Raw genomic sequence first — 19,477 nt, forward strand, 5'->3', positions numbered from 1 at the left:
ATAAGACTGGATAGCAGATCGTTGAAATCCACTCTTATCAGGTGAACAACGGACTGTACACACGCCCTATTTGACATCCAAACGACCGGACGTTCAAACGACCGGTCGTTTGTAAAATTCCGGCATGTGTATGCACCTTTACTGTCCTCAGAGAATCTCACAATCTAATCCATAGTCATAGTTTAATGTCCTACCATATTATTATGTATTTATATAGCACTGACATCTTCTGCAGCACTTTACAGAGCACATAGTCATATCATTAATTGTACTCAGAGGAGCTCACAATGTAATCCCTATCATAGTCTAATATCCTACCATAATATTATTAGGAATTTATATAGCACTGACATCATCTGCAGCACTTTACAGAGTACATAGTCATGTCACTGACTGTCCTCAGAGGAGCTCACAATCTAATCCTACCATAGTCATAGTCTAATGTCCTACCATATTATTATTATGTACTGTATTTATATAGCACTGACATCTCCTGCAGCACTTTACAGAGTACATAGTCACGTCACTGACTGTCCTCAGGAGCTCACAATCTAATCCCTACCATAGTCATAGTCTAATGTCCTACCATATTATTATTATGTATTTATATAGCACTGACATCATCTGCAGCACATTACAGAGTACATAGTCATGTCACTGACTGTCCTCAGAGGAGCTCACAATCTAATCCTACCATAGTCATAGTGTAATGTCCTACCATATTATTATTATGTACTGTATTTATATAGCACTGACATCTCCTGCAGCACTTTACAGAGTACATAGTCAGTCACGTCACTGACTGTCCTCAGAGGCGCTCAGTACCTAATCCCTGTCATGGTCATATGTCTAGGGCCAGTTTTTAGGGGAAAGACATTAGCTCTATGTTTGCAGATTAAAAATGACATGCACACCATGACGTGCAGGCTTTGTCTGCACATAAAAAAAAGGACAAAAGACACTATAACTTCACCCAGAAGTCCCTTACAAGGCCCGTTAATTACTCTGCCCCCTGCCCGATCAACAAAAAAAAATAAGAAAGTGGGCTGGCAATAAATGGTGGCGGGCACGGGGGTGGGAGAGCGTAGCAGCCAGTGGGTGGAATGGGGGGGGGGGGCAGGCCTGATGATGTGTGAGGGGCCCCAAAATTTCTGATGGCGGACCTGGATGGGTGATCAGTGGGTGATTAGAGGGGAGAACAGATGTAAATAATGCACTGGGGAGGTGATCAGGGGGGTCTGAGGGCGATCTGAGGGTGTGGGCGGGTGTTTGGGTGCCCGCAAGGGGCAGATTAGGGTCTGATCTGATGGGTAGCAGTGACAGATGGTGACGGGGTGATTTATAGGTGATCAGGGTGTGATTAGAGGGGAGAATAAATGCAAACAATGCACTGGCGAGGTGATCGGGGGGGCGTCTGTGGGCGATCTGAGGGTGTGGGCGGGTGATTGGGTGCCCGAAAGGGGCAGATGAGAGTCTGATCTGATGGGTATGATGGGTAGCAGTGACAGGTGGTGACGGGGTGATTGATGGGTGATTGATGGGTGATAAGTGGGTGATTAGAGGGGAGAACAAATGTAAATAATGCACTGGGGAGGTGATCAGAGGGGGTCTGAGGGCGATCTGAGGGTGTGGGCGGGTGATTGGGTGCCCACAAGGGGCAGATTAGGGTCTGATCTGATGGGTAGCAGTGACAGGGGGTGACGGGGTGATTGATAGGTGATCAGTAGGTGATTACAGGGGAGAATATATGCAAGCAATGCACTGGCGAGTTGATCAGAGGGGGTCTGTGGGCGATCTGAGCGTGTGGGCGGGTGATTGGGTGCCCGCAAGGGGCAGATTAGGGTCTGATCTGATGGGTAGCAGTGACAGGTGGTGACAGGGGGTGACGGGGTGATTGATAGGGGATCAGTAGGTGATTACAGGGGAGAATATATGCAAGCAATGCACTGGCGAGTTGATCAGAGGGGGTCTGAGGGTGATCTGAGGGTGTGGGCGGGTGATTGGGTGTCCGCAAGGGGCAGATTAGGGTCTGATTTGATGGGTAGCAGTGACAAGTGATGACGGGGTGATTGATGGGTGATTGATGGGTGATCAGTGGGTGATTAGAGGGGAAAACAGATGTAAACAATGCACTTTGGAGGCTGAGGGCGGGTCTGCGGGCGATCTGAGGGTGTGGGCGGGTGATTGGGTGCCCACAAGGGGCAGATTAGGGTCTGATCTGATGGGTAGCAGTGACAGGGGGTAACGGGGTGATTGATAGGTGATCAGTAGGTGATTACAGGGGAGAATATATGCAAGCAATGCACTGGCGAGTTGATCAGAGGGGGTCTGTGGGCGATCTGAGCGTGTGGGCGGGTGATTGGGTGCCCGCAAGGGGCAGATTAGGGTCTGATCTGATGGGTAGCAGTGACAGGTGGTGACAGGGGGTGACGGGGTGATTGATAGGGGATCAGTAGGTGATTACAGGGGAGAATATATGCAAGCAATGCACTGGCGAGTTGATCAGAGGGGGTCTGAGGGTGATCTGAGGGTGTGGGCGGGTGATTGGGTGTCCGCAAGAGGCAGATTAGGGTCTGATCTGATGGGTAGCAGTGACAAGTGATGACGGGGTGATTGATGGGTGATTGATGGGTGATCAGTGGGTGATTAGAGGGGAAAACAGATGTAAACAATGCACTTTGGAGGCTGAGGGCGGGTCTGCGGGCGATCTGAGGGTGTGGGCGGGTGATCAGGTGCCCACAAGGGGCAGGTTAGGGTCTGATCTGATGGGTGGCCGTGACAGGTGGTGACACGGGGTGATTGATGGGTGATTGATGGGTGATTGACAGGTGATTAACAGGTGATCAGTGGGTGATTACAGGGGAGAATAGATGTATACAGTACACAGAGGGGTCTGGGGAGGATCTGAGGGTGTGGGGGGGGGGGGTGATCAGGAGCCCCCAGGGGGCAGTTTAGGACCTAATCTAAAAAATAGCGTTGACAGATAGTGACAAGGAGTGATTGATGGGTGATTAGGGGGGTGATTGGGTGCAAACAGGGGTCTGAGGGGGTGATCAGGGGGGAGTCTGAGGTGTGCTGTGGACGATCAGGGGGCAGGGGGGGCAAGATCAGTGTGCTTGGGTGCTTACTAGGGGGGCTGCCTCCTGCCCTGGTGGTCCCTCGATCACTGGGACTACCAGGGCAGGAGGCAGCCTGTATAATACGCTTTGTATACATTACAAAGTGTATGATACGCTTTTCATGCGGCATATCGGTGGTTAACAACCCGCTGGCGCTGCTAATTGGCCGGCGGGTTGACTGCGCGGGTGGGCGGAGCCTAATTCCGCCAGATGCACGCGATCCCCGACTTTTCAGTCCCCCAGGAGCCGACGCTGATGGGCGTTAGGCGGTCCTGGGCGTGCCACTTTGCCCACGCCCATAGGTAGTGGGCAGTCGGCAAGTGGTTAAATTAAGTTCTTCAGAAGTTCTTCTTTAACTTATTATGAAAATTATTCTTTACCATCAGTGGCCAAAGCTGGAATCTGCCTCAAAAAGGGTCTCTAACTGATACTGGAAAGTCATGACCTACCTGATGGAATATCCAGGCTGATGATGGGCACCTTTATCTGTTTCATCGTTCCCAGAATAGTTGACCATGGTTCTTTGCCATCTTCATTATCTGCTTCAACACCCAGCATTGCATCTACCACTAAATTATAGGCATCGTTGATTAACTGCACCTATAGGATATAAAAATGAATAATATGAGTACAGGGGTAGTAGTACACTGGTATACTTTGTTGGTTATTAGTGGAAGCAAGATAATATAGAGATACAGTTCTGTAAGTGGTATTTAATGGCTAACTGAATACAGTAGATTAGAACTGCAAGTTTGTGTGCAACTTCAAGTCTCTTCCTTAGGCAGTATGACAGTGTGACAACATGCCTAAAGAAGAAGAGGCATTATGCTCTCACGAAAGCTTGCATTTATAATTTATATTGTAAGCCATTAAAAACACATTCAGGATCTACTATTTTTAAATGTGATTAGAGCATGTGTTTTCACCTGAGAATAAAAACACGTTACCTGCTTCTGAACTGCGCTAATTGAAATCTACACCCTGTTCGGGACCTGTTATCCCTGCCAGGGTGTATATTTCAACTAGCCTTGTGCACACTGACACCGTTAGCGCCGGTCCCCTGCTGCTGCAGCCCACTTGCCCTGCTGTCGTTATGACATCAGAGCTTTGCGAGCCAGTCAGGAGCTGATTTCATTGGCTCCTGACCCCGTGATCACTGAGTCAATCTCATTGGGAGAGCGGCACAGTCGGTGGTAGTGGTGGTGAGTCAGTGTGGTGTGACGTCGGTAGGCCCTGATTTTTGTCCCAGCAGTCTCTGGTTCTTAAAGGGCCAGAGGCTGCTGGTACTAAAGTGGTTAAGTCAGTGCAATAATATATATCATATTGCGGCTTTAACCACTTGAGGACCGCCCCCAGCCGATGGGCGGTGGCAAAGACTGGGCCTAAACGACCGCAATACGCCCATCGGCGGGGGGTGGCTACGGGCGTGGTTATGTGGCGATCGCGTAATTCGTGACACGATCAGCCGCCGGCGACTGGCTCCGCCCCCCTCGCTCTGTAACCCGCCGGCCGTTCGGAAGCGCCGGCGGGTTACTAGCACCCAGATCGCCGCTGCCCCTATGTATAATAGGCTTTGTAATGTATACAAAGCCTATTATACAGGCTGCCTCCTGCCCTGGTGGTCCCAGTGTCCGAGGGACCACCAGGGCAGGCTGCAGCCACCCTAGTCTGCACCCAAGCACACTGATCCCCCCCCCTGCCCCCTGATCGCCCACAGCACCCCTCAGACCCCCCCCCCCTGCCCACCCCCCAGACCACTGTTTGTACCCAGTCACCCCCCTAATCACCCATCAATCACTCCCTGTCACTATCTGTCAACGCTATTTTTTTTTAACCCTAAACTGCCCCCTGCTCCCTCCTGATCAACCCCCCACCCCTCAGATTCTCCCCAGACCCCCCCCCCCACCAGACCCACCCCCCTGTGTACTGTATGCCTCTATCCCCCCTGTAATAACCCACTGATCACCTGTCAATCACCTCTCAATCACCCATCAATCACCCCCTGTCACTGCCACCCATCAATCAGCCCCTGACCTGCGCCTTGCGGGCAATCTGATCACCCACCCACACCAACAGATCGCCTGTAGATCCGACATCAGATCACCTCCCAAGTGCAGTGTTTACATCTGTTCTCTCCTCTAAACACCCACTAATTACCCATCAATCACCCCCTATCACCACCTGTCACTGTTACCCATCAGATTAGACCCTAATCTGCCCCTTGCGGGCACCCAATCACCCGCCCACATGCTCAGATTGCCCTCAGACCCCCCTTATCAATTCACTAGTGCATTATTTACATCTGTTCTTCCCTGTAATAACCCACTGATCACCTGTCAATCACCTATCAATCACCCATCAATCACCCCCTGTCACTACCACCCATCAATCACCCCCTGTCACTGCCACCCATCAATCAGCCCCTAACCTGCCCCTTGCGGGCAATCTGATCACCCACCCACACCAATATATCGCCCTCAGATCTGACATCAGATCACCTCCCAAGTGCAGTGTTTACATCTGTTCTCTACCCTAAACACCCACTAATTACCCATCAATCACCCATCAATCACCCCCTATCACCACCTGTCACTGTTACCCATCAGATTAGACCCTAATCTGCCCCTTGCGGGCACCCAATCACCCGCCCACACGCTCAGATTGCCCTCAGACCCCCCCTTATCAATTCGCCAGTGCATTAATTACATCTGTTCTTCCCTGTAATAACCCACTGATCACCTGTCAATCACCCATCAATCACCCCCTGTCACTGCCACCCATCAATCAGCCACAATCTGATCACCCTCCCACACCAATAGATCGCCCGCAGATCCAACGTCAGATCACCTCCCAAGTGCAGTGTTTACATTTGTTCTCTACCCTAAACACCCACTAATTACCCATCAATCACCCCCTATCACCACCTGTCACTGTTACCCATCAGATTTGACCCTAATCTGCCCCTAGTGCACCCAATCACCCGCCCACACCCTCAGAATGCCCTCAGACCCCAGCCCTGATCACCTCGCCAGTGCATTGCTTGCATCTATTTCCCCCCTCTAATCACACCTTGAGACACCCATCATCAATCACCTCCTGTCACCACCTGTCACCCCCTTGCACACCTACCCATCAGATCAGGCCCTAATTTGCCCCGTGTGGGCTCCTGATCACTCAGCCAAACCCTCAGATCCCCCTCAGACCCCCTTCCGATCACCTCCAAAGTGCATTGATTGCATCTATTTTCTCCTCTAACCACCCCCTGAGACACCCATCAATCACCTCCTGTCACCCCCCCCCCCCCTAGCACTCCTATCCATCAGATCAGGCCCAATACAACCTGTCATCTAAGAGGCCACCCTGCTTATGACCAGTTCCACAAAATGTGCCCCCTCATAGACCACCTGTCATCAAAATTTGCAGATGCTTATACCCCTGAACAGTCCTTTTGAGAAATTTGGTTTCCAGACTACTCACGGTTTTGGGCCCGTAAAATGCCAGGGCAGTATAGGAACCCCACAAGTGACCCCATTTTAGAAAAAAGACACCACAAGGTATTCTGTTAGGTGTATGACGAGTTCATAGAAGATTTTATTTCTTGTCAAAAGTTAGCGGAAATTGATTTTTATTGTTTTTTTCACAAAGTGTCATTTTTCACTAACTTGTGACAAAAAAATCAATCTTCTATGAACACCTAACAGAATACCTTGGGGTGTCTTCTTTCTAAAATGGGGTCACTTGTGGGGTTCCTATACTGCCCTGGCATTTTAGGGGCCCTAAACCGTGAGGAGTAGTCTAGAAAACAAATGCCTCAAAATGACCTGTGAATAGGACGTTGGGCCCCTTAGCGCACCTAGGCTGCAAAAAAGTGTCACACATGTGGTATCGCCGTACTCAGGAGAAGTAGTATAATGTGTTTTGTGGCGTATTTTTACACATACCCATGCTGGGTGGGAGAAATCTCTCTGTAAATGGACAATTGTGTGTAAAAAAAAATAAAAAATGTGTCATTTACAGAGATATTTCTCCCACCCAGCATGGTCATATGTAAAAATACACCACAAAACACATTATACTACTTCTCCTGAGTGCGGCGATACCACATGTGTGACACTTTTTTGCAGCCTAACTGTACTAAGGGGCCCAAAGTCCAATGAGTACCTTTAGGATTTCACAGGTCATTTTGCAACATTTGGTTTCAAAACTACTCCTCACGGTTTTGGGCCCCTAAAATGCCAGGGCAGTATAGGAACCCCTCAAATGACCCTATTTTAGAAAGAAGACACCCAAAGGTATTCTGTTAGGAGTATGGTGAGTTCATAGAAGATTTTATTTTTTGTCACAAGTTAGCGGAAAATGACACTTTGTGAAAAAAAACAATTAAAATCAATTTCCGCTAACTTGTGACAAAAAAAAAATCTTCTATGAACTCACCATACTCCTAACAGAACACCTTGGGGTGTCTTCTTTCTAAAATGGGGTCATTTGTGGGGTTCCTATACTGCCCTGGCATTTTAGGGGCCCTAAACCGTGATGAGTAGTCTAGAATCCAAATGACTCAAAATGACCTGTGAATAGGACGTTAGGCCCCTTAGCGCACCTAGGTTGCAAAAAATTGGCACACATGTGGTATTGCCGTACTCAGAAGAAGTAGTATAATGTGTTTTGGGGTGTATTTTTATACATACCCATGCTGGGTGGGAGAAATCTCTCTGTAAATGGACAATTGTGTGTAAAACAAATCAAATAATTGTCATTTACAGAGATATTTCTCCCACCCAGCATCTGTATGTGTAAAAATACACCACAAAACACATTATACTACTTCTCCTGAGTACGGCGGTGCCACATGTGTGGCACTTTTTTGCACCCTAAGTGCGCTAAGGGGCCCAAAGTCCAATGAGTACCTTTAGGATTTCACAGGTCATTTTGCAAGGTATTCCGTTAGGAGTATGGTGAGTTCATAGAAGATTTTATTTTTTCTCACAAGTTAGCGGAAAATGACACTTTGTGAAAAAAAAACAATTAAAATCAATTTCCGCTAACTTGTGACAAAAAAAAATCTTCTATGAACTCACCATACTCCTAACGGAATACCTTGGGTGTCTTCTTTCTAAAATGGGGTCATTTGTGGGGTTCCTATACTGCCCTGGCAGGTGAGGAGTAGTCTTGAAACCAAATGTCGCAAAATGACCTGTGAAATCCAAAAGGTACTCATTGGACTTTGGGCCCCTTAGCGCAGTTAGGGTGCAAAAAAGTGCCACACATGTGGTATCGCCGTACTCAGGAGAAGTAGTATAATGTGTTTTGGGGTGTATTTTTACACATACCCATGCTGAGTGGGAGAAATATCTCTGTAAATGGACAATTGTGTGTAAAAAAAATCAATAAATTGTCATTTACGGAGATATTTCTCCCACCCAGCATGGGTATGTGTAAAAATACACCCCAAAACACATTATAATACCTCTCCTGAGTACGGCAATACCACATGTGTGGCACTTTTTTGCAGCCTAACTGCGCTAAGGGGCCCAAAGTCCAATGAGCATCTTTAGGCTTTACATGGGTGCTTACCATTAGGCACCCCCCAAAATGCCAGGACAGTGAACACACCCCACAAATGACCCCATTTTGCAAAGTAGACATTTCAAGGTATTCAGAAAGGAGCATAGTGAGTCCGTGGCAGATTTCATTTTTGTTGTCGCAAGTTAGAAGAAATGGAAACTTTTTTTTTTGTTGTTTTGTCACAAAGTGTCATTTTCCGCTAACTTGTGACAAAAAATAAAATCTTCTATGAACCCACCATCAGGGCCGGATTTGTACTTTTTACCGCCCAAGGCCAACTATACCATCTGTATGGTTGTTATCTCTGTGTGCCCCAATGAGAATTCTCCTTACTTTCCATCATTGGATGTCACAGACAATAACTATTTTATTAATACGCGTATAGATTATAAATTATGTTTTCCTTAAGAACCGTTATGTTTGCCATCTCGTTAATGATGGAACCATTGTGTCACCATGAGAGTTAGGCTGAAGTGTACCTGCAGGATAGAGCTTACAGGTCTTGCAGGGACGACACAAGTACAGGACAGAGAGTTCAAAGGTTAAAGCTGTCTTTGTAGATAGGGATGGCTGCATAGAACAGCTTTACTGCCCCTCACTGAGCCGCCCCTAAAATTCTGGTGCCCTAGGCCATGGCCTATGTGGCCTTGCCAGAAATCCGGCCCTGCCCACCATGCCTCTCACTGAATACTTTGGGATGTCTTCTTTCCAAAATGGGGTCATTTGGGGGGTATTTATACTATCCTGGAATTTTAGCACCTCAAGAAACATGACAGGTGGTCAGAAAAGTCAGAGATGCTTCCAAATGGGAAAATTCACTTTTGGCACCATAGTTTGTAAACGCTAAAACTTTTACCCAATCGAATAAATATACACTGAATGTTTGTTTTTTTTAATCAAAGACATGTAGCAGAATAACTTTCGTGCATGAATGTATAGGAAATTTTACTTTATTTGAAAAATGTCATCACAGAAAGTTAAAAAAATCATTTTTTTGACAAAATTAATGTCTTTTTTGATGAATATAATAAAAACTAAAACTCGCAGCAGCAATCAAATAGCACCAAAAGAAAGCTGTATTAGTGACAAGAAAAGGAGGTAAAATTCATTTAGGTGGTAGGTTGTATGACCGAGCAATAAACCGTGAAAGCTGCAGTGGTCTGAATGGAAAAAAAGGCTCTGGTCCTTAAGGGGCGAAAAGACTGTGGTCCTCAAGTGGTTAAACAACGTTAGAGCGGTGTTCAGAGCACTGTGAGCATTCGTACGTGATTCTACATAGCCGCTTCACCTTTATCTGTAGACGAACGTACATAGTGTCCTGAAAAAAGCAACATATTGTCAATTTTTGTGTACGAAAAATTAATTGCAGGAGGAAACAGCCCATTGATTTTCAATGCACTGTCAGTTCTGATGTGATTTTCATGTCTGTTCATGTGTAAAAATATGCACACGCACACCCCTGATCAAAATTCACCCCATAGTTTACTCTGCAGCCATATAGCCAAATTTTTATCATACACATTTATCAGCATTGTGCCCAAAATGCTAACTTACATAATGATTACGGTATTTATGAATCTGGGCAGGGGAAAGGCTTCCATGGGTGCCAGCGATTACATATGTTATGCAGCCTGTAGATTTAGGGCTTGATTCACAAAGCCGTGCAAACTGTTTAGCACGGGTGTGCTAAACAGTTAGCACGTGAAGTGCCATTTGCAGACTTCTGTGCGCGCAAAGTGCCGCAATTCGCGCGATTGCAGACTTTTGCGCGCAAAAGTCAGCGAACGGCACTTCACGTGCTAACTGTTTTTCACACCCATGCTAAACAGTTTGCACGGCTTTGTGAATCAAGCCCTTAGTATTTTCAACACTACAGTACTAGAGATGGCCCGTACCTCCGATTTTCGGTTCGCGAACTTCCGCGGAATGTTCGGTTCGCGCAAACTTTCGCAAACCGCAATAGACTTCAATGGGGAGGCGAACTTAGAAAACTAGAAACACTTATGTATTTTTATATATCTGCGCCAGAGATACAATAAGTCCCGTTAGCAGCCAAGAGGTTAAAAAGTCCTCAGAAAGACTCCTACTGGTAAAAAGTTCAATACACCTCAGCGCTACAGGACGTTCTTCTCCATTATTGCCATCACCAAACACCCATTAAAGTGCAGGCTTTCTGGATCTAAGTCAGACCCAAATTATAAGGTCTCAAACCTACAGGCCTACGGATGAGAATCATTAGACAATTGTTTATATTCTGACATATTTTTAAATGAATCCATATTAGTCTTAATCTCATCTATTTCCTTATCTATCTTATCTAATTTGACCTTTTACCTTTCATGAGTAGACCCAATAATTCTTTGCCACATCTGTTAAAGAATATATACCAATCCTCATCCGACACTGCTGTTCTCTCACTCTCATTAGGGCAAAATTCCCACCTACATCTGCGAGGCACATATCCTGCCCTATGATACCTATCCAGAGTAGCTATGTCCCACCAGACGGATAATTTATTTTCACATGTCTGCCCCAATATTTTAAATTGATTCTCCAAATTTTCATTGGTCATATCTATCCTCGTGTCTACAAACACCTCTTCTATATTAAAGTTGCGTTTCATCATATAATCAAAAACATCCATCATAATTTCAATAGATATCACCACTGGTACAAATCAATATTCCACACTGTTAAAATCAATACTTATAAAATATAAAATAACACATTTTCTCCCTTGCTGCAGATATCCTCTGATAATTTCCACACTTGTATAGTTTTATATATCTGCGCCAGAGATACAATAAGTCCCGTTAGCAGCCAAGAGGTTAAAAAGTCCTCAGAAAGACTCCTACTGGTAAAAAGTTCAATACACCTCAGCTCTACAGGACATTCTTCTCCATTATTGCCATCACCAAACACCCATTAAAGTGCAGGCTTACCGGATCTAAGCCAGACCCAAATTATAAGGTCTCAAACCTACAGGCCTACGGATGAGAAACAAGGACAGCACTCCAGAGGATATTGGAGTTATAGGCGAGAGTACTTCATGGGTCCCTGTCGTAAGGACCTGGAAGTGAGTATTGGACAATTTGCTTGATTGATGTCAATGAAGGATGTGCAATAAATATACTTGTTTTTAAACGGTATACACTTAGATTTGCCTTTTTGGTTTTATGTCATTTATCTTACACCGTGAACAACGAGTGTTTAAGGAAAAGGTGATTACGGAGGATCTGAGAGGAATCTGGATGCGGTGGTGATCACAGAGGTTATTTGACTGAACGTTTGAGACCTTATAATTTGGGTCTGATTTAGATCCGGTAAGCCTGCACTTTAATGGGTGTTTGGTGATGGCAATAATGGAGAAGAATGTCCTGTAGCGCTGAGGTGTATTGAACTAGAAACACTTATGCTGGCCAGAAAAGTGATGGAAAAGATGTTTCAATGGGTCTAACACCTGGACCCCCAGGTGGCGGAGTGGGATACATGCCAAAAGTCCCGGGGAAAAATCTGGATTTGACGCAAAGCAGCGTTTTATGGGCAGAAATCACATTGAATGCTAAATTGCAGGCCTAAAGTGCTTTAAAACATCTTGCATGTGATACATCAATCAGGTACTGTAATTAGTGTACTGCTTCACACTGAGACACCAAACTCACTGTGTAACGCACCGCAAACAGCTGTTTGTGTAGTGACGGCCGTGCTGGACTACTGCGCACCATGGTGAGATTGCTCTTCCTCACTCAGTGATGTCAGGCTAGGTAATGTCTGACTGCCTTATCAACTTTCCATGGTTCTTCCTCTACCATTGTTAAAGCTTACATCTATTTTTTTTTAAATAACGTTTTCTGCTTGCGGTTCAGTACCTGCAACGAAAATCTATTATGGAGGGCAAGTCTGCCATTGTGACCACGGGTAATGGCCGGGGAATCCTGGTTCTATTCCGGTCCGGAGTTGGAGCCTAAGAAACGGCTACCACCACACATCCAAGGAAGTCAGCAGGCAGGCATGCACGTCACGAGGCAGTGGCCAAAAATAACAATACAGGAGGAGGACTTTCGAGGCCCTGCTGTGTATCTAAAATGAATCAACTTTAAATCCTTTAACGAGAATCTGTTATGCAGGGCAAGTCTGATGGTGCCTTCACTGCGATTCACCAGGTTGGTCTCCTCCTCAAGGAGGCGAGAATCTTTTATGGAGGGCAAGTCTGCCATTGTGAGTGACCACAGGTAATGGCCGGGGAATCCTGATACTATTCCGGTCCGGAGTTGGAGCCTAAGAAACGGCTACCACCACACACATCCAAGAAAGGCAGCAGGCATGGCATGCACGTCCCGAGGTAGTGACCAAAAATAACAATACAGGAGGAGGACTTTCGAGGCCCTGCTGTATTTGAAATGAATTAACTTTAAATCCTTTAACAAGAATCTGTTATGGCAGACAATGATGACACCACTTGCCACAACAGCTAGGTATATGCAGTGATGAGGTGGGTTCACTGAACACAAAAGGCAGGTAAGTATATGCAGTGATGAGGTGGGTTCACTCGACACAACAGCTAGGTATATGCAGTGATGAGGTGAGTTCATTGAACAATACAGCTAGGTATATGCAGTGATGAGGTGGGTTCAATGAACACAAAAGGTAGGTAAGTATAAGCAGTGATGAGGTGGGTTCACTCGACACAACAGCTAGGTATATGCAGTAATGAGGTGGGTTCACTGAAAAAAACAGCTAGGTGTATGCAGAGATGAGGTGGGTTCACTCAACACAAAAGGTAGTGACCAAAAATAACAATACAGGAGGAGGACTTTCGAGGCCCTGCTGCTGTATTTGAAATTAATTAACTTTAAATCCTTTAATGAGAATCTGTTATGGCGGACAATGATGACACCACTTGCCACAACATCTAGGTATATGCAGTGATGAGGTGGGTTCACTGAATACAAAAGGTAGGTAACTATATGCAGTTATGAGGTGGGTTAATTCGACACAACACCTAGGTATATGCAGTGATGAGGTTGGTTCACTGAACAAAACAGCTAGGTATATGCAGTGATGAGGTGGGTTCACTGAACACAAAAGGTAGGTAAGTATATGCAGTGATGAGGTGGGTTCACTGAACACAACAGCTAGGTATATGCTGTGATGAGGTGGGTTCACTTAACACAAATGGTAGGTATATGCAGTGATGAGGTGGGTTCACTCAACACAACAGCTTGGTATATTCAGTAATATATATACAGTAATGGGTATTACAATGTGCAGCTGCCTATCACACACACAGGTAGTCACTGAAAGTGCTGGGCCGGGCAGTGGCACACACACAGTATGAATTACAAAAGCTGTCTATGCAACACAAGTGTCAGTTAGATCAGTGGGACACACAGAAAAATAAATAAATCACAATAACAACATTAGCTCTCAAAAGAGCTGTTGTGGGGTGCTATTTTAGCAATAAGAATCAGCCAGGAGCAAGCTAACAAGCCAAGAAAATTGCGCAAAAGGTGGATCAGCGCAACACCAGGCCGCCTCCGAATGGCCTCCATCAGAGATGCGCTGAGCCCCCCCAGGAACTACAATCGCACCTTGAACCCAAACAGAAGCTCTGCATATACACCAAAAGAGCCAAGAGCCTAACTAATCTTTCCATATGAGAGACAGTCTACAGTAGCTTGCCCTTCTCTAATTACTGCAGGCACACGAGTGAGTGTAATGGCCGGCACTCCCTGCCTTATATACGGGGGGGAGTGGCTCCAGGAGTGAGTGTAGCCTGATTGGCTACAATGTGCCTGCTGACTGTGATGTAGAGGGTCAAAGTTGACCCTAATGGAGCATTATGGGGGCGAACCGAACTTCCGGGAAAGTTTGCCTTCGCCGGCGAAGGCGAACCACCCAAAGTTCGCCTGGAACCGTTCGCCGGCGAACCGTTCAGGCCACCTCTATACAGTACATGTTGGTTTTGCTATTTCTAATTAGACTCAAAGGTATAGTGCCAATCAGTGATGTTGCGGCTTAGGGCATCTTCAGCTCTATGGCTGTCTGGCTAGATGGTGGGCTCATGTGACCCTGAAGTTTTAAACTTTGTGTGATTAATATGTGGGGAATTTGTAGGGTGGGTGCATCAAGTAAATGGTGTGTGTGTGTGTGGGGGGGGGGGGGGTGGTAAAGGAGTTAGGGGAATACATTAATGTGTAAATGGTCTTTAAACTGGAACACTAAGCAAATCTGTCTTTGTTTATCTTCATGTTTATCTTCATGCTGCACAATACTTATGTGTAAATTGTTTTAGAAGTAATCCCTCATGTAAAGCTTGTTAAGAAATAGTTATTTGAACTATTTTAAGAGAACAGCGACTACAAGCGGGACCGAAGCAAAAGGGAGAGGAGCGCAGCCAGAGAATCAGTTAAGATCAGAGAGTACTGAAGTGTTAGTGTAGTGCAGTGTAGTGTTAGTGGAGTGCAGTGTTAGTACATTACAGTGTAGCGTAGTGTCAGTGCAGTTTCTAGGCTAAAATGCACCCAGGGCGAGGGTGTAAAAATTGCGCCCCCCCCCGAAGCAAGGTATGGGTGCCCACAGTGTAGGTTAGCCAGGTCTAGTTGCACTCAGTATAGATTCCCCCAGAATAGGTACCCCAGTATAGGTAGCCAGCTATAGGTCCCCCCAGTATAAGTAGCCAGGCATAGGTGAGTCAGTATAGTTGCCTCCGGTATAGGTTAGCCAGGTAGGTGCCTCCAGTATAGGTAGCCAGTATAGTTGCCCACAGTATAGGTTAGATAGTTAGGTGCCCCCACTACAGGTTAGCTAGGTGGGTGCCTCTAATATAGGTAGCCAGAATAGTTGCCCCCCGCATAGGTTAGATAGGTAGATGCCCCCAGTATAGGTTAGTTAGGTAGGTGCCTCCAATATAGGTAGCCAGTATAGTTGTCACCTGTATAGACTAGCTAGGTAGGTAGGTGCCCCCAATACAGGTTAGATAAGTTAATGCTCCCACTATAGGTTAGATAGGAAGGTGCCCCCCAGTATAGGTTAGATAGGTAGCTGCCCCCCAGTATAGGTTAGATAGGTAGCTGCCCCCCAGTATAGGTTAGATAGGTAGGTGCCCCCCAGTATAGGTTAGAAAGGTAGCTGCCCCCCAGTATAGGTTAGATTAGGTAGCTGCCCCCTCAGTATAGGTTAGATTAGGTAGCTGCCACCCAGTATAGGTTAGATTAGGTAGGTGCCCCCCAGTATAGGTTAGATTAGGTAGGTGCCCCCCAGTATAGGTTAGATTAGGTAGGTGCCCCCCAGTATAGGTTAGATTAGGTAGGTGCCCCCCAGTATAGGTTAGATTAGGTAGGTGCCCCCCAGTATAGGTTAGATTAGGTAGCTGCCCCCCAGTATAGGTTAGATAGGTAGGTGCCCCCCAGTATAGGTTAGATTAGGTAGGTGCCCCCCAGGATAGGTTAGATAGGTAGGTGCCCCAGTATAGGTTAGGTAGGTGCCCCCCATGATGGAGGGGGGAGCCGCAGCCGCGGGGAGGGCAGCCCGACCTCTCCCTCCCTCTCCCCGGGCCGCCCTCCATGCGATCCCCCCTCGGACGGAGTGCAGAGTAATGCGCAGGGAAGCGCTACAGAAAACTACTCACCTCGCTGGCTCCAAGCGCTGCTCTCTCGCCGCCAGTCTCATCTCTGCTTACACGCTGATACACACACACGCTGCTAAACAGGAAGCAGCGTGTGTGTGTATCAGCGTGTAGGCAGAGAGAGGAGACTGGCGGCGAGAGAGCAGCGCTTGGAGCCAGCGAGGTGAGTAGTTTTCTGTAGCGCTTCCCTGCGCATTACTCTGCACTCCGTCCGAGGGGGGATCGCATGGAGGGCGGCCCAGGGAGAGGGAGGGAGAGGTCGGGCTGCCCTCCCCGCGGCTGCGGCTCCCCCCTCCATCACAGCGCCCCCCTCCCAGCAGCGCCCCGGGCAGCGGCACGCCCCGCACGGGGGTAGAAACGGCCATGCGTAGTGTACTGTTAGTGTAGAGCAGTGAAGTATAGTGTGCAGTGCAGTGCATCTTAGCTGGTGGGACAGCAGGGGTTAATGTAGTGTAGTGCAGTGTAACTGGTGTTAGTGTAATGTAGCTGGGCAGTGTAGCTTACAGTAGCTTAGAGACAGCTTAGAGGAAAAGGTCCAAAAGACGCCCCTGTACTGTAGAAGCAACAGGTTTAGTAATTCCCCCCCCCCTGATATTTTCCCTCTAAACCTAGGTGCATCTTATAGTTCTGAGCATTTTATATTCCAAAAAATACTGTATATGTTTCGGATTTCTTTAGTGCCATTGTGCCGTACATAACTTACATACAGCATAAAGACGCACTATATCACAAAATATATTCCACATTTTTTCTGAAAAACTGAAGGTTTTCATTGCACGGATTAATGGCAATCATGTTTAACCTCCCTGGCGGTTAATTTTTTTTTGCAAATGGGCAAAAATCCTTTTTTTTTTAAATTTTTTTTTTGTTTCATGTAAAGCTACCAGAGTGGTAGCTACATGAAACACCACTAGAGGGCGCATGTGTCCTTCTAGTGCGATCGTCGCCGGCATCAATAGCAAAAAGGGGAACGCATATATTACGCGCTCCCCTGTTTGGCTTCTCCTGTCGCCATGGCGACATTTGGTTTCAAGACTACTCCTCATGGTTTAGGGCCCCTAAAATGCCAGGGCAGTATAGGAACTCCACAAATGACCCCATTTTAGAAAGAAGACACCCCAAGGTATTCTGTTAGGAGTATGGTGAGTTCATAGAAGATTATTTTTTTTTGTCACGAGTTAGCGGAAATTGATTTTAATTGTTTTTTTTCACAAAGTGTCATTTTCCGCTAACTTGTGACAAAAAATAAAATCTTCTATGAACTCACCATACTCCTAACGGAATACCTTGGGGTGTCTTCTTTCTAAAATGGGGTAATTTGTGGGCTTCCTATACTGCCCTAACATTTTAGGGGCCCTAAACCTTGAGGAGTAGTCTTGAAACCAAATGTCGCAAAATGACCTGTGAAATCCTAAAGGTACTCATTGGACTTTGGGCCCCTTAGCGCACTTAGGGTGCAAAAAAGTGCCACATATGTGGTACCGCCGTACTTAGGAGAAGTAGTATAATGTGTTTTGTGGTGTATTTTTACACATACAGATGCTGGGTGGGAGAAATATCTCTGTAAATGACAATTATTTGATTTGTTTTACACACAATTGTCCATTTACAGAGAGATTTCTCCCACCCAGCATGGGTATGTGTAAAAATACACCACAAAACACATTATACTACTTCTCCTGAGTACGGCGATACCACATGTGTGACACTTTTTTGCAGCCTAGGTGCGCTAAGGGGCCCAACGTCCTATTCACAGGTCATTTTGAGGCATTTGTTTTCTAGACTACTCCTCACGGTTTAGGGCCCCTAAAATGCCAGGGCAGTATAGGAACCCCACAAGTGACCCCATTTTAGAAAGAAGACACCCCAAGGTATTCTGTTAGGTGTATGGTGAGTTCATAGAAGATTTTATTTTTTGTCACAAGTTAGTGAAAAATGACACTTTGTGAAAAAAAACAATAAAAATCAATTTCCGCTAACTTTTGACAAAAAATAAAATCTTCTATGAACTCGTCATACACCTAACAGAATACCTTGGGGTGTCTTTTTTCTAAAATGGGGTCACTTGTGGGGTTCCTATACTGCCCTGGCATTTTACGGGCCCAAAACCGTGAGTAGTCTGGAAACCAAATTTCTCAAAATGACTGTTCAGGGGTATAAGCATCTGCAAATTTTGATGGCAGGTGGTCTATGAGGGGGCAAATTTTGTGGAACCGGTCATAAGCAGGGTGACCTCTTAGATGACAGGTTTTATTGGGCCTGATCTGATGGATAGGAGTGCTAGGGGGGTGACAGGAGGTGATTGATGGGTGTCTCAGGGGGTGGTTAGAGAAGAAAATAGATGCAATCAATGCACTGGGGAGGTGATCGGAAGGGGGTCTAAGGGGGATCTGAGGGTTTGGCCGAGTGATCAGGAGCCCACACGGGGCAAATTAGGGCCTGATCTGGTGGGTAGGTGTGCTAGGGGGTGACAGGTGGTGACAGGAGGTGATTGATTGGTGTCTCAAGGTGTGATTAGAGGGGGGAAGTAGATGCAAGCAATACACTGGCGAGGTTATCAGGGCTGGGGTCTGAGGGTGTTCTGAGGGTGTGGGCGGGTGATTGGGTGCCCTAGGGGCAGATTAGGGTCTAATCTGATGGGTAACAGTGACAGGTGGTGATAGGGGGAGATTGATGGGTAATTAGTGGGTGTTTAGGGTAGAGAACAGATGTAAACACTGTACCTGGGAGGTGATCTGACGTCGGATCTGCGGGCGATCTATCGGTGTGGGTGGGTGATCAGATTTCCCGCAAGGGGCAGGTTAGGGGCTGATTGATGGGTGGCAGTGACAGGGGGTGATTGATGGGTGATTGACAGGTGATCAGTGGGTTATTACAGGGAAGAACAGATGTAAATAATGCACTGGCGAATTGATAAGGGGGGGGGTCTGAGGGCAATCTGAGCGTGTGGGCGGGTGATTGGGTGCCCGCAAGGGGCAGATTAGGGTCTAATCTGATGGGTAACAGTGACAGGCGGTGATAGGGAGTGATAGGGGGTGATTGATGGGTGATTGATGGGTAATTAGTGGGTGTTTAGAGGAGAGAACAGATGTAAAGACTGCACTTGGGAGGTGATCTGATGTCAGATCTGCGGGCGATCTATTGGTGTGGGTGGTTGATCAGATTG

The 19,477-nt window shown here is 46.5% G+C and overlaps 1 protein-coding gene across 1 annotated transcript in view; it reads right to left on the minus strand.

Moving 5' to 3' along the window:
* YJEFN3 (YjeF N-terminal domain containing 3) overlaps positions 1 to 19,477 on the minus strand; it is a 267,519-nt gene that overhangs the window by 22,358 nt on the left and 225,684 nt on the right. The window contains exon 6 of the mRNA XM_068271272.1: positions 3,569 to 3,719. Coding sequence (XP_068127373.1) covers positions 3,569 to 3,719 — 151 coding nt within the window. The remainder of the gene's footprint in view (positions 1 to 3,568; positions 3,720 to 19,477) is intronic.

This window comes from Hyperolius riggenbachi, chromosome 1 (genome assembly GCF_040937935.1).
Source record: "Hyperolius riggenbachi isolate aHypRig1 chromosome 1, aHypRig1.pri, whole genome shotgun sequence".
Lineage (NCBI taxonomy): Eukaryota > Metazoa > Chordata > Amphibia > Anura > Hyperoliidae > Hyperolius > Hyperolius riggenbachi.